This window comes from Astyanax mexicanus, chromosome 1 (assembly GCF_023375975.1).
Source record: "Astyanax mexicanus isolate ESR-SI-001 chromosome 1, AstMex3_surface, whole genome shotgun sequence".
Lineage (NCBI taxonomy): Eukaryota > Metazoa > Chordata > Actinopteri > Characiformes > Acestrorhamphidae > Astyanax > Astyanax mexicanus.
Window position 1 is genome coordinate 92,544,191 of NC_064408.1, and position 18,902 is coordinate 92,563,092.

General features: G+C 38.2%; 1 protein-coding gene across 2 annotated transcripts in view; it reads right to left on the bottom strand.

The window, feature by feature from the left end:
• cntnap2a (contactin associated protein 2a) overlaps nucleotides 1-18,902 on the bottom strand; it is a 723,644-nt gene that overhangs the window by 65,513 nt on the left and 639,229 nt on the right. For both annotated transcript variants that reach the window (XM_022683450.2, XM_049485717.1), the window contains exon 17: nucleotides 4,580-4,798. In XM_022683450.2, the coding sequence (XP_022539171.2) occupies nucleotides 4,580-4,798 (219 nt within the window). The remainder of the gene's footprint in view (nucleotides 1-4,579; nucleotides 4,799-18,902) is intronic.

The window sequence follows — 18,902 nt, forward strand, 5'->3', positions numbered from 1 at the left end:
TCTTTTGCCATTCAGAGGTGAGTATTTTCGGCCTGTAGCCTGCTGCTAACCCCGGCTAGCACTGCAGGAGCAGCATTAGCATACCTGTTAACCGCACTAAGTTTTAGCTCTTTCGTCATTCATAGGTGAGTATTATCGGCCTGTAGCCTGCTGCTAACCCAGGCTAGCACTGCTTGAGCAGCATTAGCATACCCCTCTTTCGTCATTCAGAGGTGAGTACATTGGCTGTGGGTTTTCCGTGTTAAAAACAAGCTACGTGGGACAAACTGCTTGCTAATATTGCCCTGGCTTACCGGAACACTCAGGGTTAAGCTTAGTGTAAATAAGCTACATTTAATCTAAGCTTAATGTAAATAAATGGAAGTGCTTTACTCACCCAGATAAACAGTTTTCAGGAGATAAATATGTGTAAATTAACATCCAGCACTCATTTGACTTCATTGATATTGCGCCTTATAATCCGGTGCACCTTATAATGGGAAAAACATGGGTCTCCATTTAAAATTCCGTTACCTTGAATCCACATTTTATGATGAATGGGCCAAAAGGACTGTGCCAAGCTGTCCTGAAATCTAATATGCTTAAATCAATTTCTACTGTAAATTAAAAATTTCTATGATACAATTTTTTTTCTGGTGTGACCGCATTGATATTTATTATTAATGCGTTAAATTATGCCACACATGACTAATTTCAAGTTACATCTAATTTATTTTTTTTAAACCCTTGCTAAACATGAACATAACCCATCAGTCACTATCCTAGATTGCTGTGTGCACTCAAATCCTCACTGTAATGTTCTAAAATCTAGTGTACAGCCTTCCAGCTGTTACTGCAGCACAGTGAAATATATTCCATTACAGTAATGCACTTGACTTTAGGAAAAAGTGCTGGATAAGCAGGACATGGTCTACAGCACATTCAAAAACTTCAATCAAGGCTGTTGTTTGACTTACGAGCAGAGAACACTGAATTTAATTACAGCTGCATTTTATGATGTGAGGCAGGGAGGTCTGTATAAGCTGACCCTGCTCTAATGGACTGGTCTGGAATGCACAATGGCACGGTGAAATTAAGATTATTGATTTTGTGTTCGAGTCTTACAGAAAATGTACTTCAACATGAATTTGCTTCAGTTAAATGCACACAGCTTTTTCACATAGTCTTTCTAAGACTTTACGTGTTCTCAGTTCTAGTTGTGTTGATGTGAGACAGTGTGTTTAGGATGAAATGATCTGCATTAAATAAACTAAAGGCAGCACTGTCTTCAGTCTTTAGACTGAGCCACACAGTGTAAAGGAATTATACCTGTATGATTAGCTGCTGAATATTTCTGCTAAAGCATCACCTGCTCCATCTGCGCTGCTAAAACACACACTTCTCAAGGTGACAAGTCAGCAGTTGTAGTTTACAACAGACCACACACACACACACACACACACACACACACCTATGCAGTAACTCACAATCACAGAATGGTGAAATGTTGCTCCACTGGTACTGATCTACACACATCTCTTACTTCAACACATCAGAGAGAGAGAGATGGGGAAGTGAGTAAGAGAAAGAGATGGGGAGGGTGGAAGATAGGGAAGAGAATGAGAGCGATAAAGAGAGAGAGAGAAAGATGGCGAGAGAGAGAGAGAGAGAGAGAGAGAGAGAGAGAGAAAGAGAGAGAGAGACAGATAAACAGAGTTATAACGTGAGAAAGATAGGAAAAAGGAAGAGAGAATGAGAGAGAGACATGTGCGGAATAAATCAGTGAGAGAAAAATGGGGAGAGAGATGGGGAGAGTGAGAGAGAGTATAATCTGAATGTGTTGAATATGATAAGGACAGATTTGTGTCCTTTACCTTCACACACACTTCTGTCTCATTTATAACTTCAACAGTGACTCATTTCCATGTTGTGTATATCTTCTGCAGTGTGTGTGTGTGTGTGTGTGTGTGTTTGAGTGTATCTGCTGGTGTGTGATAATACGAGGAAAAAGCTGTTGCTTCTCATGTGTAAATAATGTTTCGGTGTGTGTTTAGAGCCTCGGCAAGTGAGAGCGTTTGCATATTTCATGCATATGTATGCGTCAGGGAGCTGCTTGTTGAGCTTCAGGTTATGAATGAGTCTGAGTGTGTGTGTGTGTGTGTGTGTGTGTGTGTGTGGGTGTGTGGTTCTGTGCTGAAAAACAGGGCTGACCTACAAGAGCAATAGACTGACTTTGCACTGATTTGTGAAGTGCGACGGTAAGGCTTGTGGGGCTCCTGGTCGGCAGTGGTGAGTACCTACCACCAGAGGAGGAGTTTAGAGCAGGCGACAGGACGTCAAGCACCTAAAGATAATCCTGTCTGAGCAAAATTCACAGAAATGCTGAATGAAGATTAAAGCAGAAATCTGGTGTGAAATTGGGGTGAAGGGAAACACACCTCCATTCACCCCCAGCATTCTGAAATACAGTGCTTTTATCCAATACTCACAACAGGCTTACAATGCTAGTGATGGGAGTATAGCATGGAAATGTATGAATTCCAGCAGTTTCTGAGAATATTACATTTCATGATAAATGGGCCAAGAAAAATGGGCCAAAATGTCCTAATATCTAGTATGCTTATATCAATTCTTTGGTAAGTTAATCATTTGTTTGTATCCTCAAAAAGTTAAACAAATAAAAATTTCTATGATACATTTTCTTTGGTGTGACTGCAATATCTTTTATCAGTGTGTTAAATGATGCCACATATGACTAATTTAAGGTTACATAGATGGAAACGTATGAATTCCAGCTGTTGCTGAGAATATCTCTATAATATTTATGCATTTTAATAGATTTTTTTATTTTTTGCAATTTGTTCCCCTATCACACCTATTTACTTGTTCTCTTCAATCAACTTATTTTGACCTCATTTCAATAAGAATTACCTCAAGGTACTGTGTATATAAAGAGTGTCTGTGAACTTTCAAAGTTCCTAGGGTCTCGTTTTAAATGGCAGGGCCCTCAGAACTCTATCAGTGAAGTGTGGAGCTACATTGAGTCTTGATAATAGTGTAAAAATAGTGATTAATTTGCATAGGCAACAATATGCCCCTATCACTAACATTGTAAACCTGTTGGGAACATCGGCTAAAATGCTGGGGATAAAAGAGGTGGGCTATTTGACAAAAGTTCATACTCATTAGCATGTTTAACTACAATCCAGGTTTATTTCACACCGGATTTCTCCTTAAAGAAATAAATGTGCATTGCCCCCTGTTCTGTATTGGCTCCCCTCCTCCCATAGGTGAACTGGACTGGAAGTTATTCCTGGTAGACCCTCACTTGTGTGGGTGAGCATTATCCTGCTGACAAATACCAGCTGCAAGTTCTGCAATGAGAGACAACACATGTGGCCACAAGATGTCTGGCACACCACTGAGCTGTTAGTGCCCCTTATATCACTACTAGGGGTGAGCGACTGTAGTGACCGTTGTACGTGATAGCTCTCCAGATGCAGTTAGGGCAGTCTGATACTCTACAGCAAGGGCAGGATTGCAGAACTTCCCACATAACAATCATACGTAATGTACCTTTGTCAGATTCCAAACAGAATCAGGAATCATTGCTAAAGATGGTTTCATTTCAGACCAGGTTTCAAAGAAAAACAATGGTTCCTGACTGATTGATGGCCTAGATGGTGGACAATTTTGAAAAAAAAAAAAACACACCCATTCTGCTTCTGTTAGTTCAATTATGTCAATTAAGTCTGGTCTGGTAAAATAAGTCTTGTTTTTTTTCTTCTTTACTGGGTTTACTTTAGAGCTTAGATTCTCCGCCCAAACCCGACGCGACCCAAGGCCTGACTGGTCAGGCTGACACTTCCCACCACCTTCCTCGGGCTGGGTCAGGTTGGGCTCAAGAAAATAGTCTGTCACGTAGGCGTCTGTTTTTAATGCTATTTTTATTTTATATAAAGATATAGCGTGATAATCACAATATAGCTAAGTAACAAATCAAACTGTGTTTTAAATGTTAACTGTGTTAGAATGTTATAATCACACAGCTCTGGAACTGCTCACACACGTACGTGAGCTCCTCCACTTGTCTGTATTTGACCTGCAGCGCTATGTGTAAAACAAAATTCATTTACACTCATTTACACAGTCCGGATTTTAAAAAGCTCAGTTTTAGTTCTCTACTTACAAAAAAAAAGAATCTGGTTTTAATCAGGCACGGGCTCATAATGACAGTTTATGTGGTGGGTCAGGTCGGGCTTGGGCAGAACGTGTATGGGCTCGGGCTGGGTCAGATTTTTTGGGCCCGATCTAAGCTCTAGTTCGCTTGCACTGCTGTCAACCTGTTGGAGACACTTGAGCAATAAGTCCGATCCATGGCGGCTCCACCTTCTAAATAACAGGATTTAAATGGTCTATTGATAACACAGATAACCACTTCAGACGTCTTGTAGAGAAAGCTGTTTTAACGACATTTGAAGGATCAACAGCATATTAGGCTGTTTATAATGATTATAATGTTTTGGCTGGTGGATGTTTCCTCCTGAAGTTATATAGAATCATATGTGAGTGTCAGTGTGTGTGTGTGAGTGAATCTTACCCACATACAGCTGGCTGTACAGTTCCAGTCGAGTGTGTCCTTGCGCTGGTGCAGGTCTGACCTCTTTGTACTGCTGGTCCAGCTGCAGGATGGCCTCTTTAACGTTCCTCTCTGCGCTGACCCTGTGCCACTGGTCATCGTTCAGCGGGGTCGGCGAGTGGACGTTCAACTCCACTGGACCGTTCCCGACGTCAAATGAGAAAGACACTACAGTGGGAGCTGCAGAGAGAGAGGAACACAGTCACACAAACACAAAGTTACAGAGAGAGTCAGAATAGAATAAAGCAAACTGTGGCCTGATGTTCAGTGAAATTGCTCTGGCTTAACCCCTGTGCAGTTTTCACCAGTGATGATAAAAGCATGCTGTGTTTTTAGATTAAGTGTAATTTCGCACTCACAGCTCATTAAAGAGAGAGAGATTCTTTGGAAATAGAAGATTTTAGTCTTTAGTGCTTGAAAGCATGAAAGGAAATGCTTCATTAATATTTGAATTGAATAAAGGACTATTGTCTTGGATATAGTCCAGTTTTGCAGAACAAAAAACATTTTATATTTCTTTTTTTGGGCTTTTCTTAACTTTTAAAACTTTACCGTGCAAAATAGAAGCCTTAAGTTAACCATGTCCAGAAGTACCATCAACTTCTCTGGGCTTGGAGGCATCAGGGATGGACAATCACACAGTGTATACATAAAAAAAGTTTTGTGGCCAGACAAACCAGTATTACAAATATATATTTTTGTTTATGAAAGCTATGTTCTCAGATTGTTATCAGTCTGAAAGCTAGGGTTTGTCATAGTGTAGAGTCAGTATACTTCTGTGATTATAGAATTAATGCAGAAAAGTACACTTTACTGAGATACCAAAAAAAGTATGCTGCTTTCAAGATTGCATCTTTTGCAGGGACATCCATGCATTTCTCATCAAGACAATGCTAAATTATATGCTGCACATATTACAGAGGCATGGCTTAGGCAGAAGAGGATACAGGTACTAAACTGGTCTGCCTGATTTCCTAATCTGACATTTCCCAGATGTGTGTGGAGACTTTTGAAAGGAAACATGAGACAATAGGGACAGGTTTGCTAAAAGAATTCTACACTGAAACACTGCATCACTTGGGAATTTTTTTGTTTAATAACTTTTTATATGAGGGAGATTTTAATATTCATTACATTTTAAAAAATGTGTGAAATTCTCATTTACTCATTTTCTCATTTACCATTGAACATTTTGCTGGTAATAAAGAAAAGTCTACGAGCTTTCTAATCTGCATGCATATGATGTTACTTTGGCACCTTCTTGGCCTATTATGTTAATGCTTATATTGTTTAAATGTATGATGAACTATAATATATATATAGGTTAAACTACAACTTGAATTCCTCAATTAAAGTTTTTAATAAACTTAAGTCTGTGCTCCTGGAGAGCTTTTAATGAGTCAGTGTTGAATATTCTCGTTCATCAGAGCAGATGAATGACAGATGCAGTCGCTGAGGTATTAGCAGCAGGAGAAGTGAGCTCTGTATGTGTGTGTGTGTGTGTGTGTTTTGTGATGTGTCATTTTCTGCCCTGAGGGTTCAGTCCCTGTAAAGGGTTTTCCCTGGGGGAATCACTCCGTCGCAGTCCTGATTTAGGTTCATCTACCTGCCATCAGAACCCTGCTGAGCAAACATGTGCCCACACACACACACACACACACACACACACCACGCGCTAGCTCACCATGGGGCCCCGTCTTCACACACCGCACTAATGACGGGACATTAATTACTAAAGTTAGGATATTCCACACTGGATTCCCTTTCTAAGAAGTGGGAGTCTAGCAGGACACATGCGATATGCAGAGTAGCTTTACTGAGAAGCATTCCTAACACTCAGAGCCTAATATGTGTAGGATTTTGTCTAAGTTTTACCTTTTAAAGCCAGTCACCAATTACCACTATTTTTCACGCCTTAAATCTGTGTCCATGTTTTTGCCTGTAACTCTGTGTACACTTGACCTGGATTTTAAAATTTGTCAAGTTCCCTTTCCATGTGTTTTGTGGAATTCTGCCTCCCTGCCAGAATTTAACTCCTTATGTCTTATGCAGCAAAATGAGCATGACAGTAGATATTTGTATAAAATAAAGAATAATCTACAGTTACAGTAGATACAGAAATCTCCACTGTAATATGTGGCACTCAGTGTAATGTGTGACACAATAGGAGAGGTTTCTGTACAACACTGTTTTTTTTTTAAATATATTATTTAAAGGGTAAAAATAACCTGTCTCAGCTGCAACTTCCTGCAGCTGCTTTATAAGTCCAGGCCATCTAGAAAACAGACATATCCATGGTTGGACCAGAGGATTTGTTGCTTTGAAAAGTTTGGATCAAACAAGTTAGGTGTATGAAAGCACTTTACAGACAGACTTGCTTAAACAAAGGCAGCATATGCAGTAGCTAAATGAAGACACGAGTCTAGACTACATCTTAAAAGTGTGTTTGCCAACGGAATAACACCACTGCAGCACTCCAGATGTGTTGGAAAAGACAAAGAACTAAATAGGTTCTACAGATGGTTCTACAGTATGTGCTCATAGTTTGAGTTGAGCAGTAAAAACAGCCTTTCTGTGTAGGAATAGAAATAACTTTTGTTTAAAAAAATATTTTAAATCCTTTACATGTACTCATCAGCTGCATAGATATAAGATACAAAAATATTACAGTAACATAAATAAATCCTAAAGGAAGTCAAATGCATGACATAAGTGTGTGAAATGTGTAATTTACCTTACACCTGTTCTCAAACAGCTATGTGTTACCAGTATCATTCATAGCCTCTAACTCCAGATGTGAATCATGTACGATTTTTTCTTAAGATACAGTTAAAAGGGAATACACTTAACCATTAATCAACTCTAAAATCTAACCCTACATCTATCCCTAACCCTAACCATTAATCAACTCTAAAATCTAACCCTACATCTATCCCTAACCCTAACCTTAACCCTTAATCAACCCTAAAATCTAACCCTACACCTAACCCTAACCTTAACCATAAATCAACTCTAAAAATCTAACCCTACATCTAAACCTTACCTTAACCCTTAATCAACTTTAAAATCTAACCCTACACCTAACCCTTACCTTAACCATTAATCAGCTCTAAAATCTAACCCTACATCTATCCCTAACCCTAACCTTAACCATAAATCAACTCTAAAAATCTAACCCTACACCTAACCCTTACCTTAACCCTTAATCAACTTTAAAATCTAACCCTACACCTAACCCTTACCTTAACCATTAATCAACTCTAAAAATCTAACCCTACACCTAACCCTTACCTTAACCATTAATCAACTCTAAAATCTAACCCTACATCTATCCCTAACCCTAACCTTAACCATTAATCAACCCTAAAATCTAACCCTAACCTTAACCCTTAATCAACCCTAAAATCTAACCCTACACCTAACCCTAACCTTAACCATAAATCAACCCTAAAATCTAACCCTACACCTAACCCTTACCTTAACCCTTAATCAACTTTAAAATCTAACCCTACACCTAACCCTTACCTTAACCATTAATCAACTCTAAAAATCTAACCCTACACCTAACCCTTACCTTAACCCTTAATCAACTTTAAAATCTAACCCTACACCTAACCCTTACCTTAACCATTAATCAACTCTAAAATCTAACCCTACATCTATCCCTAACCCTAACCTTAACCATTAATCAACCCTAAAATCTAACCCTAACCTTAACCCTTAATCAACCCTAAAATCTAACCCTACACCTAACCCTAACCTTAACCATAAATCAACTTTAAAATCTAACCCTACACTTAACCCTAACCTTAACCATTAATCAACTCTAAAAATCTAACCTTACACCTAACCCTTACCTTAACCCTTAATCAAATTTAAAATCTAACCCTACACTTAACCCTAACCTTAACCCTTAATCAACCCTAAAATCTAACCCTACATCTAACCCTAACCTTAACCATTAATCAACCCTAAAATCTAACCATACATCTAACCCTAACCTTAACCATTAATCAACCCTAAAATCTAACCATACATCTAACCCTAACCTTAACCATTAATCAACCCTAAAATCTAACCCTACATCTAACCCTAACCTTAACCATTAATCAACCCTAAAATCTAACCCTACACCTAACCCTAACCTTAACCATTAATCAACCCTAAAATCTATCCCTACATCTAACCCTAACCTTAACCATTAATCAACTCTAAAAATCTAACCTTACACCTAACCCTTACCTTAACCCTTAATCAACTTTAAAATCTAACCCTACACTTAACCCTAATCTTAACCCTTAATCAACCCTAAAATCTTACCCTACATCTAACCCTAACCTTACCGTTAATCAACCCTAAAATCTAACCCTACATCTAACCCTAACCTTAACCATTAATCAACCCTAAAATCTAACCCTACATCTAACCCTAACCTTAACCATTAATCAACCCTAAAATCTAACCCTAAACCTAACCCTAACCTTAACCATTAATCAACCCTAAAATCTATCCCTACATCTAATCCTAACCTTAACCATTAATCAACCCTAAAATCTAACCCTACATCTAACCCTAACCTTAACCATTAATCAACCCTAAAATCTAACCCTACATCTAACCCTAACCTTAACCATTAATCAACCCTAAAATCTAACCCTAAACCTAACCCTAACCTTAACCATTAATCAACCCTAAAATCTATCCCTACATCTAATCCTAACCTTAACCATTAATCAACCCTAAAATCTAACCCAAACACTTAACCCTAACCTTAACCATTAATCAACCCTAAAATCTAACCTTACACTTAACCCTAACCTTAACCATTAATCAACCCTAAAATCTAACCCTACACCTAACCCTAACATTAACCCTTAATCAACCCTAAAATCTAACCCTACACCTAACCCTAACCTTAACCCTTAATCAACCCTAAAATCTAACCCTACACCTAATCCTAACCTTAACCATTAATCAACCCTAAAATCTAACCCTAAACCTAACCCTAACCTTAACCATTAATCAACCCTAAAATCTATCCCTACATCTAATCCTAACCTTAACCATTAATCAACCCTAAAATCTAACCCTACACCTGACCCTAACCTTAACCCTTAATCAACCCTAAAATCTAACCCTACACCTAATCCTAACCTTAACCATTAATCAACCCTAAAATCTAACCCTAAACCTAACCCTAACCTTAACCATTAATCAACCCTAAAATCTATCCCTACATCTAATCCTAACCTTAACCATTAATCAACCCTAAAATCTAACCCAAACACTTAACCCTAACCTTAACCATTAATCAACCCTAAAATCTAACCTTACACTTAACCCTAACCTTAACCATTAATCAACCCTAAAATCTAACCCTACACCTAACCCTAACATTAACCCTTAATCAACCCTAAAATCTAACCCTACACCTAACCCTAACCTTAACCCTTAATCAACCCTAAAATCTAACCCTACACCTAATCCTAACCTTAACCATTAATCAACCCTAAAATCTAACCCTAAACCTAACCCTAACCTTAACCATTAATCAACCCTAAAATCTATCCCTACATCTAATCCTAACCTTAACCATTAATCAACCCTAAAATCTAACCCTACACCTGACCCTAACCTTAACCCTTAATCAACCCTAAAATCTAACCCTACACCTAATCCTAACCTTAACCATTAATCAACCCTAAAATCTAACCCTAAACCTAACCCTAACCTTAACCATTAATCAACCCTAAAATCTATCCCTACATCTAATCCTAACCTTAACCATTAATCAACCCTAAAATCTAACCCTACATCTAACCCTAACCTTAACCATTAATCAACCCTAAAATCTATCCCTACATCTAATCCTAACCTTAACCATTAATCAACCCTAAAATCTAACCCAAACACTTAACCCTAACCTTAACCATTAATCAACCCTAAAATCTAACCTTACACTTAACCCTAACCTTAACCATTAATCAACCCTAAAATCTAACCCTACACCTAACCCTAACCTTAACCCTTAATCAACCCTAAAATCTAACCCTACACCTAACCCTTACCTTAACCCTTAATCAACTCTAAAAATCTAACCTTACACCTAACCCTTACCTTAACCCTTAATCAACTCTAAAATCTAACCCTACATCTAATCCTAACCTTAACCATTAATCAACCCTAAAATCTAACCCTACATCTAACCCTAATCCTATCCTTAACCTAAACTTTAAATCTAACCCTAAACCCAATCCTGAGAGGTTAAGGTTAAAGTTTGGGTTGGGTGTTGGGTTGCATTCAGTTAAGCATCAATGAGCTTTGGGAGCTCTCAAATCAGCCACTGGAAACATGCTGGACTTACTTACTTTTTTTTTAATGATCTCTGCATATTTTCTGTTGAATGTAACCCTACATCCAACTCTAAGTTGATCTTTTTAAAACATTGTAAAGCTAAGGTAAGGGTTTGGATTAGGGTTGGGTTTTAGGGTTGATTCATGGTTGAGGTTAGGATTATTGTTAGGTGTAGAGTTAGGTTCTATTGTGAATCATTTACATTATTAACTCCCTACTCCAACACATTAACAGGTATTACATTGCTTTAGTGTTAAGATGTTACTACATTATGCAGTGATTATATACGGTGCCATATTTAGAACTGCATTCATTAATATTGTATATAAATATATTGTATGTGTCTGGGACTGATGTGAATGTTACACAGAAGTTCCATTCTTGCTTTGTGATTATTGAGAACAAACATGCAGTAAAATCTGTCCTGAGCACTATAATTATCACAAGAAAATAATTTATTTTGAAATAGACAGTGTGAAATACTGGATGTCAGTTCATCTCTAGAGAACTTGCTGGTGGGAATATGCAGAAAGAATTAGGATGTAAAGAACAATGTGTGGAATGAAACAAAAAAGGCATACAAAGGGGTTACAATACAATCTAGTTATTGTATTCAGAGAAAGCATAAAGATAACTGAGCAGGTAGATAAGCAAGACTAAAAGTTCTGTATTTATACTGTGGAACATTTTCATATTAACATCTAGTGTGTAAGAGTACAAATATGGAGTAAATTTTGTGCAAAAAGTTTTACACAAAAAAAAAAATCCGCAATCAAATTTTTAAGAATCAAAAGAAAAACTTGTATGTTGCAAATTCAAAAGAGAAAACATATATAGCAAATCTATATTTTTAACTATACTTTGTTAGTACTTTGTAGTTATTTTAAAATTATTTCAGTTTGGAGTTTGTCAGTAATTGCTTTTATTTTTGTGTTTTTGTGAACACAAATTTCACTCCATATACAAAACATATATTTTAAGGAGGAAGATTTTTTTTTATGAATCCAAACAAAAACAGATTGCATGTTTCAAATGAACTGTAAGCATATTAGTTGCAGGAACCTTGCTGCTCAAAGTACTGGAACATTTACATTGGTATTGGGAGCTTTTATGATATCCTGTTCTAAATCTATCAGCATTGATGTGGAGTCGGTCCCTCTAGCAGCTGATCTGGAACTGCAGTTAAGGAGTCAACACAGTGTTGGATAGTTTTATGCACTCTGCTCTTCAGCACTCATAGACCCCGCAGTTACCAAATGCTTCCATTTTTCATAAATATTGTTAAAAGTTAACAGTGGAATATGTAGAAAGAAGAATTTTCTCCAGGTGCATGCCACTGTGGTGGCATCCTATTACAGTACCACACTGGAATGTAGCTATTGAGCTCTTTAGAAGCACCTATACTTTCACTACTGTCATTAAAAGAAAGTCAAATCATCGGTCAGATACCATTGCATTTTCACTATTTTTGCTTTCATCATAAAATAACTAATTTAAAATCTCTTTTAATTTCTTTTGTTATTTGCTTCCATTTACATTGCATATAGCCACAATCAAAACTAAGAACATGCTACTGTAAGCCTGTAGACCTGTAGTCTCAAATCTGAATTTTTGACTGAACTTTAAAATCAATTAAAAATGATCTAACACTGGGTGGTCAGGAGGTGCACACATTCTTCTCTAATAGTGAAATCTTTTCACCGAGGCCTTGGACAGCAGATTTTTAAAGGTTGTTCTCCCAGTATTCAGCGCTAACCAGACACTAGGGATGAGCTAATACGATTACTCTGAGAATGGAAGTTAGATAGGTTTTAATTGAATGCAGTCGGGAGTGGAAAACACTCTGAATCCAGCCAGTAATTACTCTGTTGTACCAAAACAACAGCTTATAGCACGGCTCCTGTTCAAGGGCCGTGGTGAGGTCTAGACTGGCTGCTACTAAAGAGAAAGAAGGACTAAATAAATATGTTTGTGTACGAAATGTGCAAGTTTAAAGAACCCCTATATACAGTAGTAAAAGCATCTACATCATTCGAAGGTCTTACCAGGAAACAACGGCTTGGGGACCTTAATGAGGCATTAAAGAGCATGAAGCATGAAGCAGATGCATAAACATAGATCCTACATGTCTCACTAGAGTTAAGAGAAGTGAAGTTTATTGAAGTGCTTGCTGTGTGGAAAGATGCTAATCAGTTCTGGATCAAACGGCTGTGGGGTCATTAAGCTGACTGGTTCATTTCGATTGCAGCCGAACAGCAGCTGAAAAGCAGGATCTAAATTAGAGCTGCAGATTCATTTGAGGTGAGGTCACTGGGGGTCAAAACTGACAGTTGAGTGAAAGGGGAAAGAAAGAGTCTATTGAAAAGATCACTGATTATTCTCTGACTGTGTTTGTAGACTGATGGACTAAAAGTCATGGGATAGCAGTATGTAAATGGCTTGGCAATGGCCAGGCCCATTGCAACAAGGCAAGCAAACCAATGAATTGCCTCAAAGCCCGCCAGGCAATGACTGGACTGATTATGAATTGAATGCAATTACAAACTGTGTAAGCGCCCCTTTTAAATTCTGTGAAGGTCAATGTAAGAAAGCACAACAACACTGTTATTAGAATCCCCCTAAATGAGGTCCCTCCCATTAGTGGCGTACAGTAGCCAGCCAGCTAGGCTTGTGATTCCTGCAGCCTGCAAAATATATCCTAGAGTTGTCCATGTTGCTTGGTGCCCCAATGGCTTGAAAGAGCACTGTTTGGGAACACCAATGGCTAGTGTGCTAATAAGAAGGCAGTGGGACATTCCATTTCAAAAGTTGTGTGGGCATTTTACATTCCTCTATCCACAGTGTCACAGATGTACAAGGAATATATCATAAGAGACATTACTTCCCACATTGGACAGCACGGTGGGTGGTAGTTATCATAATGGTTCTGCTTCTGGTTAGAATTGTAACCTAACTCTATAATTGTAGAATTGTTGTGCGAACAGATGAGTGTCTCCAAACAAAATCATAAAGTCACTTTTTTTTCATAAGGGGGAGTCACCTGGAATAGTTTTCTCAGCGTCTTGAAGGAGTTCCTGGAGGTACTGAACAATAGTTGCTGCTTTTCCTTCATGCTGTGAAGCTCCAGATCATCCCAAATCACCTTAAATCAACATCTCAGTTAATCAGGTTTAGATCAGAGGATTGAGGAGATTAAACACATTTTTTTTACTGTTTACTAAGCAATTTCACATGTCTCTTAATGGTTTTCATGTCTTTAATATTAATTTACAGCAGGGGTCGGCAATTAAGCTTGGCCACGGGCCAGATATTTTCCAAGCCATTATGTAGCGGGCCACAAAAAAATATTCTGTTGGATGGAGTGCTAAAGACTAGTAGCTCTCCAGCCCAGAGGGTTGTTGAACCCGATTGCAGAACAGTTGGTCTCAAAGCAGTAAGATCCAAGAAAAAAAGAAAAAAGAAAAAAATAAATACACCGCTCCTCACGCTGGCTCAAACCCGTGTCATCAGGATCACGGTCCAATACACTATCGCAGCCCTGGCTAGTGAATTGAGATGCAGCCAGGAACTAAAACGCCCTTATAAGGTGATAGGGAGCACAAGAACGGGTGGAAAAACGAGAACAGGAGGAAACTAAAGTCATGCGAGCGCAACAGAGAGAAAGGGGTGGTATGTAAACAAAAGCTCACCAGAGAAGAATTTTATTTATTTATTTTTTTCATTATCATTCATTATAGTTCAAACAACCTCACAGGCCAGATGTTTCATGCTTGCAGGCCACCAATTGCCAACCTCTGAGCTACAGTGAAGGAAGCACATTAAATAATATAAAAAAAAACACTGAATGAGAAGGTATCTCCAAAATTTGACTAATACAGTTTGTGCCAGCCAATCACAAATTAGGGCCAACTCATTCCAGCTTAATGAGTGATCTGTAATCTCCTGGGTTCCCTCTTTGTGATAAAGCAGTCTGTCCAAGAGCTACACAAATGAACCTTTCTCTCCTCCTGCAGCTGTCTGTCCGCTCCTCTCTGCTTCCTGTACTGACCGAACACACTTCTCTGCCTCTCTCTCTCTGATACTCTTCCGCCCTGCTGGGGTCCGGCTACAGCCTCCTCGCCTCACACATCACTACGCCAGAGCCGTGGCTAACGTCCAGGCTGCATGCAGGACGCTTTAACACCTGCTATCAGGAGCCATGCAGTTACAATCACTCTTCTTTATGCTTTCCCTCTCTCTCCCTCTCTCCCTCTCTCTGTCTTCTCTCTCTTTGCTGCAGGTAGGGAGCGCTAGATTGCCACTAAAGACAGGGAAAGAGAGAGAAAGAGATAGAGAGAGCGAAAGAAAGACAGAGAGCGAGGAGAGAGAGAGAGAGAGTAGTGATGGAGCTCAGATCAGCACAGACAGCCTCAGTGCCACTCGTGCTACAGCAGTGCCAGACTGGCAGCCTCTAAATCACCAGTGGAACCTGGGCATCAGAGCGTGCAGCAGACTGAGAACCTTAATACACAGAACAGCACAGCGCAACCAGGATTTATAGGAAAGTACAGGCAAAATCTCATTTTTACAGTTTCTTTTCCTACCTCGAGTGCAGCTAAGATATGAAGTTTTGCTTCTTTAGTATTGAAAATACTGGATATACTGGGAGTTTATATCCCACTAATTATCAAACCAGTGGCATAGTTAAAGGGGAAACCTGAAGGGCAGACTAGCATTAAGATTGCTGAATGTTCTTATCAAATGTTGGTACACTGCCAGTGACACCAACATAATACGAGGGCCATTCCACTGAACAGGTGCCATTTGTTTGTTGTAACTCTTCCAATTTCTTTTTAAAACTCTGAATCTAATAAAACTTGCATTTAATTATTCAAAACATGTACTGGTCAATCTAAGGCAGCTTTACTTAATTTTCTACAAGGTTTCTAAACTGAAGATGGTTACAAAACTGGGCATTTCAAAAGCATTTTTAACAGCAAGTCCACTCATTCCTTTGATTTTCTCTCAAAAAAGGCTTGATTTAAAATAAATGGTTGACTGCATGTTCTAATAACTGATATTTATGACAACAAAAAAAAAATCACCCATTTCTGTTACTGGAACTCACTCCTGTTCATGCTAATGAGTGAACTCACTCATTCATGTTGCTTTTTTTGTTTTGAGCTACATGAATTTAAGTAACAGGACTGAGTTTTAAGCATAGCATTAGCAAATAGAAGAAAAAAATAGCTAAATGGTGGCTATGCTAATAGCATGAGGACACTGAACATTGATTGATTTTCCCACACATTGTATTTTAAAAATAAATCAATACACTATAAGAATTAATTTAGGTAACAGTAATGAGTGTTGAGATTGACCTCCTCAGTCATTATCTGTTACAATAAGATCAAATATACAGAAATCTAATGAGGGAATTTAGTTGTGATCTTTCCATGGTCTTCAGAAGAACCGTCTGATGTCACTTCCTGTTGTAGATGTGACTTGTGGAATGTTCCAGATTGTTCAGATGGGGTAATGTTTTATGGTAACTGGAATGAGTAAAGGCCAAGAACACAACTAAAATGTGTATTTTAACTTAAATATTATGGATTTATTATAAACCAAATATTTTTAAGCATAGATGGGATTTGGGCTCACACACAAAAAAAAAAAAAAAAAAAAAAAAAAAAAATATATATATATATATATATATTTTTTTTTTGGGCATTGCTGTGTGAGCCCAAATCCCATCTATGCTTTAAAAATATTTTGTATATATATATATATATATATATATATATATATATATATATATATATATATATATATATATATATTTTTTTTTTTTTTTTTTTTTTTTTAATAATTATATTTTGTGATAAAACTTTTAGTTGGAGAGTGGGGAAAGGTAACTAAGGCTATTTTGTCAGGGTTCTAAGTACAGGGGTTGGACAATGAAACTGAAACACCTGGTTTTAGAGCACAATAATTTATTGTCCCAACGGACAGTTCTGGTGGAAACAGTTCTGCACATTGAATTGTCGTGATTTGGGCAGCCATGGTTTAATGTTTTTTTTGAATACAATCCGGGTTAGCACCCGAACATCCCTTTCGGACAGCTTCCTCTTGTGTCCACAGTTAATCCTGTTGGATGTGGTTCATCATTCTTGGTGGTATGCTGATGTTACCCTGGATACCGTGGCTCTTGATACATCACAAAGACTTGCTGTCTTGGTCACAGACGCGCCAGCAAGACGTGCACCAACAATTTGTCCTCTTTTGAACTCTGGTATGTCACCCATAATGTGTGCATTGCAATATTTTGAGTAAAACTGGGCTCTTACCCTGCTAACTGAACCTTCACACTCTGCTCTTACTGGTGCAATGTGCAGTTAATGAAGATTTGCCACCAGGCTGCTCCAATTTAGCCATGAAACCTCCCACACTAAAATGACAGATGTTTCAGTTTCATTGCCCAACCCCTGTAGTTTTTATATATTTTTTAATTACTTATTTTACTTTTGCAATTAGGTCAATGTAAAGGACACTATGCTTAAAAATAAAATGTATTTTAAAATTATTTTGTAACTTGTACACATTTATAAATGCAATTTGCTGGGACAACAATGGCATACATTCGGTGGAATGGCCCACAAATGATTTGGTCTCCTTGCATTCTTTGTGTCTTTTTGGACCTTTAGTACCTAAAAGAAACTGACAACTGCTGCAACTGCTTGCACTTTATCACAGTATTAATGCTAAATGCTCAACATGAACATGTGAATGCAGAATTATCCTGCAACACTGTCTTGGGTGGGGATGACTCTGTGGTTAGACAACAGGGTTATTGATGACAGGTTTGTGGGTTAAATACCCACCTTGGCTAAGCTGCCATTGTTGATCCCTTGAGCAAAGGCCATTTACACTCTCTGCTCCTTGGGTGTTACATCGGAGGCTGCCTGCCCATCACTCTGGGCATACATGGCCATTATATCACTGTGTGTTTCTGCACTTACTGGTGTGAATGTGTGTTCACAACAGCTGGTGGGTTAAATGTATCCAACACAAATGGTGATTCTGGCACTATCATCATCATTTGTGTTTGACACATTCAACCCATCTGTGCAGTGAACACGAGACTGAAAGTGTTGGAATTATTTAAAGTACTTTGCCAAACTGCAGTATTATTGAAATAGTGCTGTGCTGTAAAAAGCAGGACCCTGCTGTCAGCTGTTGTAGTAACTAATGAAATAATAAAGCCTAGCAGAAATCCCTCTTAGAGAAATACAAGCTGTTAGAAACACAGTGAGGATATTTCACAACTGATAGGTGAGATGAGTAATACTCCTTGTAAAACAATAGCTCCTGAACCAGTAATGCGTCTCCGGTGCAATATATAAGATTTCTGTATATACTGTAATTCTGCACCAAATTCTAAAGCAAACATAATTTTGTTTGATTATATATACACACACACACACCTGCTCATTTATTGATTTTTCCTGCTTTTGTTGGAGTATCTATCTCTACTGTCCATGAAATACTTTCTACTAGATTTTAAATCATTCCTTTGAAGATTTGATTGTATTCAATGTTAATAAGGTCAGGATATTGGATTAACTGCCTGCTCGTCCCCACAAACACACACTTCATCCCCAACTCTCTGACTTATCCCAACAGTATTGGATGAAGCACCATCATTCCAGAGAACACAGTTCTACCGCTCTAAGGCTCAATGCTGTGGGACTACACTAGTCTATCCCACAACTGGCTTGGTGTCATTGTATGATTTGTACAACAGTGTCAGCAAAGGCCGTAATTTAAAGTTGCCGAATTTGTTCATTAAAAGGGATGTCCATGTACAGTACTCATGTACTCATGTACAGTTCTCATGTACAGTAAATGGTACTTATGTACAGTACTCATGTACAGTACTCATGTACAGTAA